We start from the raw sequence: 7,540 nt of genomic DNA on the forward strand, positions 1-7,540 counted from the left end.
CCTTTGCAAGTTGCTCGTGAATGTCCAGCAGGCTGGGACGGTTGACCTTGGGCCCGCTAACACTGCCGGTGTTGCGATAGTACTCGATCTTGGGCACAGCATCCACAGTGTTGTGGCCAAAGGTTTGTAGGTAGTATGTGTTTGTGTGAGAATCGTAAGCGTGAAAACTGGCATCTGTTTTAGCCATTTCCCCAGTTTGGAGGAAATTGTCGTAGCACTCCTGATTCCCAGGCCTGAAGCTGATTCTAAACCTGTTCTGGCCTTCATCCCCAAAAGAGGTTTCCTCATAATGCGGAGGGTCAGCGTTGTCATTCACAGCGGCGCTGCTCTCCCGGCTCTCGCTTATGACATTAACTTGAAAGCGATTGGTATTACTGGGCGTGGAATCCAGAAATACATTGGAAGAGTTGTTCAGTGACATCTTCCAAATAGATTTTTCACTAAGCTATTTTATGGTTGTTTAAAAAAATGTGTAGATTTGCTCTCCAAAACACTGAAGTGCTACATTAGGGAGCTCTTGACTTCTGTTCTAGAACAATGCAAAAAACAGATTTTTGATATATTGTCTCCTATACAATCTTCAGAATGTTCTTCAAAGCTGTCATTAAAAGAGAAAATTAATCTCGTTCCAGGTAACATAAATATATTTAAGTAGGGTTGAGGTATGAGGGAACAGTTTTCTTTCATAGGACTTAGAACTTTAAATTCATTTCCTTAAAAATGACCTGTCTATGAACCTGGTAGCTCAGAGAGTAAAGAATCTGCCTGCAAGTCTCTGCAGGAGATTTGGGTTCGATTCCTGGGTGGGGAAGGTCCCCTCGAGAAGGGAATCGCTACCCACTCCAGTACTCTTGCCTGGAGAATTCCACGGACAGAGGAGCCTAGTGGGCTACAGTACCTGGGGTCGCAAAGAGTCGGACACGACTGAGTGACTAACACTTACACTTAGGAACCTTAGTTACCTAAGCAATTAAATCCTGTAATAAATAACTGGGGACGTGCTTCAGCAAACAGAATTTCCAATGGAGTAATTAAAATGCCACCTGCGTTTCTAGTATTTGCTTGTACTCAATGCAGGTGGATTCAATATGACTTTAGAAAAGATGAAATTCTACCAGACAAATTGAGTGAAGGCTAATGAGAATATTCTCAGCCTGAAACACAGTACATTGACAGTACTAAATGTGGAAACTGGAAGTATATTATGATTGATATTAACATATATTACATCATGAGTAAATTTCTAAAATATTTTTAGAATTTCTGAAGAAAAGTTCTGGTAGGGTTATAAAAATATATCCTGTCAAGATGTCTCTGAATTCTTGGATCTTTTGCTAGTCTTCAAAATATTTCATTTGTTCATACATTTGTTTGTTTAACAAATGTTATTATGGAATCTTGAAAAAACAGGAGTATTCAGGGTAAGGAAATACATCTTAGTCCTTAATAAAGTTATATGCTATATTTAGGCAGAATAATTATGCTCTATTGATTCCCTTTAATGAAATATTCTCAATTTTTGAGAGGTTTTTATTTGACTGTGAGATAGATAGACTACATAATCATTTTCACAATCCACGCTATAATCCCATTTTAGAACGTTCTTTCATTAGAATAATACCTTTATTGATATCTTAAAATTTGGCTTTTCAAAGAAAATTCAACAAAGATAGATAAATACAAAAAACAAACAAATAACCTTGCTTCTCCCCAGCAGCTATTTCTTTGAATTAAAGGAAAAAAAAAAATCTCAGCTTCAACTCCAAGTAATCATTCCTGGGGAAATAATAAGTGAAGCTATTACCTCTTTAGTTTTTAATGGAACCTCTCACTTATCTTCATAGCCCTTGACATCCTCCCCTTTACTCCTCAGAATCCACTTTACAGCATAATTTTAAGTATAATTTTTACCCTGCCCAGAAATATTTAACTTACCACCTGGGAGCCCTCTTCTCAGGAATCATAGCCTTCAGCATCACCCAGGCATATATGAACCACTTAGCTCTCACTCCCCGCCCCCACCGCCCCAAACATTAGGCTTCTTCTTATTGGCTAAAATCTTCCTTGAAAAAGATGACCAAGCAATGATTGGCCTGAAATAATACCACCCAGCCATTAGCACAGAAGAACCTTGAGTTCTACATCAACTTGTAACCAGGAGTAAACCATTAATCCCTTTACACAGGAAGACAAATAGTTTCTTTAATTCATAAGGGGAGTTGAATTGCTCAACAGCAATTATCCAACAAAATATGAACTGTGCTTCAGTTGAGGTTAAATAAATAGAATCTTGTCATTTCATTTCACATGATTCCTAGTGACTTCCTATTTTTCAGGATTTGCAGCAAAATATAGGCCTCCAGAGATAATTTCTATACTTTGCAACTAGAAAATGGTATTTGAGATTATTTTATCTCATGTATGGTAGATATTATCTTGATTCTTCTCTGATTGGGAAATGAGCAGATAGAATATGATCAATGACTTATTGACAATCATTTCTACTTAATGGAGAAACTCTTTTAAGCAAGAATCAAACTATGGGTAAGTTTTTCAGTGGCACTGCTAAATGACCTTTTTACCTCCACCTGGCAAAACATTTTTTTTTTTAAATCAAAACTGGGTTTTGAGTTTTGTTGCAGGAAAGGTTTTGCTCAAATGTGTGAGGTGGTGCTTATTAAGACAGCACAAAGAGTTCCTCCATGCAGGTTCTGTCATTGGTTTTCGATCAGGATGATTGAAGGAGTCCTCCTCATGTTTTATTAGAAACTATTCAAGTGATTTCCAGTTGTCTGAGTAGCACAGTTGTGGTGTGATGCAGAGAGTAGGAGAAAGTCTCTGAAGTCAGTGCACTTGAGTTACATCCTGGTCTTGCCCCTTCCTATCTATGTGAGCTCTGGCAAGTTAGTCAACCTCACGGTGCCTTAACTTTCTCATCTGTAAAGTGCAGTTGTGAACAATACTGTATTGTAGACTTAATGTTAGAGTTAAATAAGTTAGTTTGTGTAGAACATTAATGTGCTAATTTCAGAAAACACTAGTTTGCATTTGGTGTTTTCTTTTACTATTTTGACAATATTTTCAATTCACTGATGACTTTTGCAGTCACATCCAAGGGTCTGAGGTAAATCATTAGAGGTTGGGATAGGTACTATGTCTATTAAAAGAGGAGGAATGGTAGGTGAACAGATATCAGATTGTACAAAGGGGTCTACAGGTACCTATGTAAAATGCCTTAGAGGCTCTTAGATAAATGTCATGTTAATAAGTCAGGCTAATGTCATGAGACTGTATCAGAAATTGAGACAGAATTACATGGAAGATAAAGACCTATAACTCATTTTGCTCTTAAAGGCCACTGGTGCAAGGCATTTATCTGTTCAACAAAGAGTTCTGACTTCCCATATAATAGACAACGGGAGTAGTTGCATTTCAGATTCAGCTGAGTGAAGCCAGGTGTTTAGATCAGCTAAGATGAGGCTGGGACCTAAAATAAGTCCTATTCACTCACCCTGGACAGGAGCTATGAACTTATCTGCAGTATTTCTGCCACCTCTAGCCTCCCTTTCCTTCAACTGTTCCCTCAACTCCAGCCCTCTTTGAGGAGCCCATCTATTTATTCCTCAACCTTTTTCCTCTACCAAAGACTATGACTGCCTCTGATAGCCATCAATTTCCTTTTTTCTTGCTGACTGACTACTTGACTACAGTGTAGTGTGAATTGGTTTTGGTTTTAGTCTTACATCAACTAGACACTTTCACTCAAAGCCTTTTATCTGGAACTGTGAAATGGAAGTCTTTGTTCTCCATTAAGGGGATTCAGCCATTCTGGAGCAGATGGGAGATGGTTTAGGGGATATGGATGAAATTACACCATCCATAAAGGCAACCTGGAAAGGTCTTTCAGACAGGTGGGTAAGGTAACAGGGGAAAATTGTCTAGAGGTCCTCTCTGTCTTTTTTTGTCCTCCTTGCTAGGGCTCTTGGGAATTGGCATCTATGGGATAGTCTGACTATAACATTGAACATCTATTCCTAAAAGGATTAGAATTTCATGAAATTTCCATGTGCTCCATGCTGTAACCATCCTTTATATCATATTGTTTTTGGCTCTGAAAATACAGATGCTAACATTTCCTTCCCATACCTTTCCCTGCACCCCAAAAGGCACAAAATAGTCTAAGGCACAAAATAGCCCTGAATGAATGTGAATGAAGACACTTTTGGTGAAAAGAATTTCTCTTTAGTAGGATTAGAAATAATATAATGCTAAGGCAGGTTTGATAATATCTGAAAAGTTTATGGGTATTGAATATTCAGAAACAATGCTCATACTTAACAAAATTTTTTATCATTGGTTTTTGGAGTCTTTTTTCTTTTTGAAATAAAGATCTGTCCTTGTTAACATAACAAGTCTAGTCACCAAAATGAAAGGTCTTGTTGGGTGTCTTCCTTGGGAGACAAATGGAGTATCTGATACTTGGGGACATATCTTAGTGAGTACTTCAAAAGTCTGGGTCACTAAGGAGATGACTAGCATCATGGACATTTATAGCTTTCAGTGTGTCCAGTGGACTTGGCTCAGTGACCTGTTCTGGACCAAATTACTAACTGGCTACAAAGTATCCTAGGTTGACACTCCAATACATACTTGGGTTCAAAGAGTCTCCTTAAGGTGTGAGTTTGGTTCAGAAAATCTGTAGCCAACACAGATGTGTTCTAAATCTACTAGGAGATGAAAAGTGTCAGGGATTCTCACTGAAAAAGCTGATTTTGGAGTGCCATAGACCTGGGCAATAATCATGTTATAAATATGCAAGAAGAAGTGTTGAGGACAGTGAATGTACAGCATGATATCTATAAACAATGACTATGACTTCGAGGGTAGTTTAATTTCTAATACAATCACTCCATTGCTAGGTGACCTTTGAAAGTTACTTAATCTCTCTGAGCTTCAGTTTCTCATCTGTAAAATAGAAATAATAAAATATAAATATAGTACCAAACTCAAGGGACTGATGAGAGTATCAAGTTGCATAATAAATGGAAAGCACTTAATTTAGTCCTAACTTTCAGTACATATTAATCCCCCCCTTTTTTTTTTTGGTGTGTTTGGCAGGTCTGTATTCTCAAGTGACACAAATATTTTTGCATTATTTATCTCCTGGTGCATTCCTCCATTAATTTATAATGGATAGAATTTTTTAGTTGGAAATAATTTAGAATTATGTAATTTTATTTTTTTAATTTATCAAATGAAGAGAATGAATACTGGGGAGGTTGAATAACTTAACATCTAACCATTGCTTCTTAAGGTTTGATAATCTCTTTAACAATTACCAATAAGGATAATTAATGATAGCAAGGTATATTTAAACAGTGTTTTCTGGTTTTCAAATTACTTTCCCACTCATTATAAGTCATTTGGTCCTCCCAGCATTCCGGCAAAACATGTAGAATAGTTTTCTTTATCCTTGTTTTACAGCTGTGGGACTTAAGTTCCCATTATATAACTTTTTAGGTCATAATGCTTGTTCTTGGCTAGACAAGTATTAGAATTCAAATCTCAGGGTTCAGGCTTCTAAGCTGAAAAACTTTTCATGACATCTTAAATCTTTATTCATCTCAGTTCCCTGAGTTTCCAGGTATATGTGTAGAGTTTACAAGGCACTAGAATTAAAAAGGATGTTAAAAAGTCTCTGGTTAACCTCCTCGCTGAACTTTACAGAGGTGGGATGACTTGGCCAAGGTTGACAGCTATAATGGTGGCAGAATGGAGCCTGGACTTCTTATTTCCATTAGGTCACAATGAAAACACCTTTTGTAGTTTTATTTATAAAAGGGGAGGGGAAGGGAGTATCACTATGATCCCAAGCTAGGGAATTTTATTGCAAGAGATTCTAGAAAAAGAAGAAATAAAAGGGTCAAATTGTGGTATTTTAGAATCTTCATGGCCTGTGGTTACTTGTAAGATTTGTGTGAACATTGTTGACCTATGGCTATTATTAGGAAATACATATTCTGTTTATCCTTTGGAGTGAAGGGCCCTTATCTTTGACACCTAACTCTCTAAAGCAAGGGAGCCAGAGTGAGTATGGAGAGGGTGTCTGGGTGTTGCATAGGAGCAGACGCAGGGCTTCCCTGGCAGCTCAGACAGTAAAGTGTCTCCCTGCAATGTGGGAGACCTGGGTTTGACCCCTGGGTTGAGAAGATCCCCTGGAGAAGGAAATGGCAACCCACTCCAGTAATCTTGCCTGGAAAATTCCATCGACGGAGGAGCCTGGTAGGCGACAGTCCATGGGATCACAAAGAGTCGGAGACGACTGAGTAACTTAACTTACTTACTTATTCATTAGAAAACTCAGTGTGAGGACAGAGGAAAGTGAAAAATTCCAACAGTGGTTTATCACTTACATGGAGAAATTAACCACACACATTTATTGAATTTAGTGAATGAAATTAGCTTCTTCCAGCACACTGAAAGAAATTACAACTGTGTCCATCATGTGTTCCAGCAGTATAACCCTTAAAACTGTAAAGCTGGAACATTCAGGCAAGTGCATATTCAAATGTCCCTTTATCAAACTCTTCTACTTCATCTTCCCATGTAGAGGAAGGCATGCTACTATACGGGTCTAACAGGATTTTGAAGCATCTGATAATAAGAAGTCCCAAGAAGATACACAAAATCCCAACAAAAGCAAAGCCAGTTTTCTGCTCCAGAGTCAATGAGAAAGCTGACACTTCGTTGACACTCATCTTAGCTGAAGTGTTGCCACAGTAGGTACTACTCATAATTCACTGTCACATCATTTTGGGTCTTCAGAATTCCTGCTGAAGTCACCTCTTGGCCTAGATACAAAATTGGACTCACTTTAGTTTTATCCATATAAAGCATTAGACAGGTAATTTTTAAAATAAAATATGGTATTTTTCAAACTCATTTGACTTAACTCACAAAAGATATTTGAAAATATCATCAGATATGGATCAGGATCAAATTAGCATTGGAGATGCTACTTTTATTGTAGTAATTACAGAATTGCCTTCATGGACACATAAAACTATACCTGTATACACTAAACATAAAATCAAGTATAAAGGGGAATAGTCAAATTATTAACCCTGAGAGCTTTTGATTCATTGCTAGATGGTTGTCATTACTTCTTTGACCCAAGTTGTCATCTAATTTTCATTGTATTTTTGCGTGTATCAATAAAATCATAGTAAATTACAGGTATAAGCTGATCAAGCTCTATAAAGTCCATGCTTTAAGGTCTATCTTCATTCTTTTTACCCCCTTAGCTTTTAGACTTATATTCTTATAGTTTCTTTTCCACTACTGCTTCATACACTAAATGCTAACTTTTTTAAGAGAGAAATTGTGTTTTTAAAATTATGTTAAAAAGAGCAATACCCAACATGGTGGCTTGCGGGTTACAAAGCTGCAGTAGCCATGGATGATTAATCATCTCCCCAACTCCTCCATTAGCTCTCACATCCTAATTAGACATATAATCCAGGTTAAACAGCATGCTTTC

At 37.4% G+C, this 7,540-nt stretch overlaps 1 protein-coding gene across 1 annotated transcript in view; it reads right to left on the minus strand.

Annotated features, from left to right (window-relative positions):
• The window catches only part of SLC12A1 (solute carrier family 12 member 1), an 87,155-nt gene extending 86,734 nt beyond the window's left edge, over positions 1-421 (minus strand). Inside the window, exon 1 of the mRNA XM_052647317.1 lies at positions 2-421. Within this exon, the coding sequence (XP_052503277.1) occupies positions 2-421 (420 nt within the window). The remainder of the gene's footprint in view (position 1) is intronic.
• Between the last annotated feature and the right edge of the window lie 7,119 nt (positions 422-7,540).

The sequence above is a fragment of the Budorcas taxicolor genome, chromosome 10 (genome assembly GCF_023091745.1).
Source record: "Budorcas taxicolor isolate Tak-1 chromosome 10, Takin1.1, whole genome shotgun sequence".
Lineage (NCBI taxonomy): Eukaryota > Metazoa > Chordata > Mammalia > Artiodactyla > Bovidae > Budorcas > Budorcas taxicolor.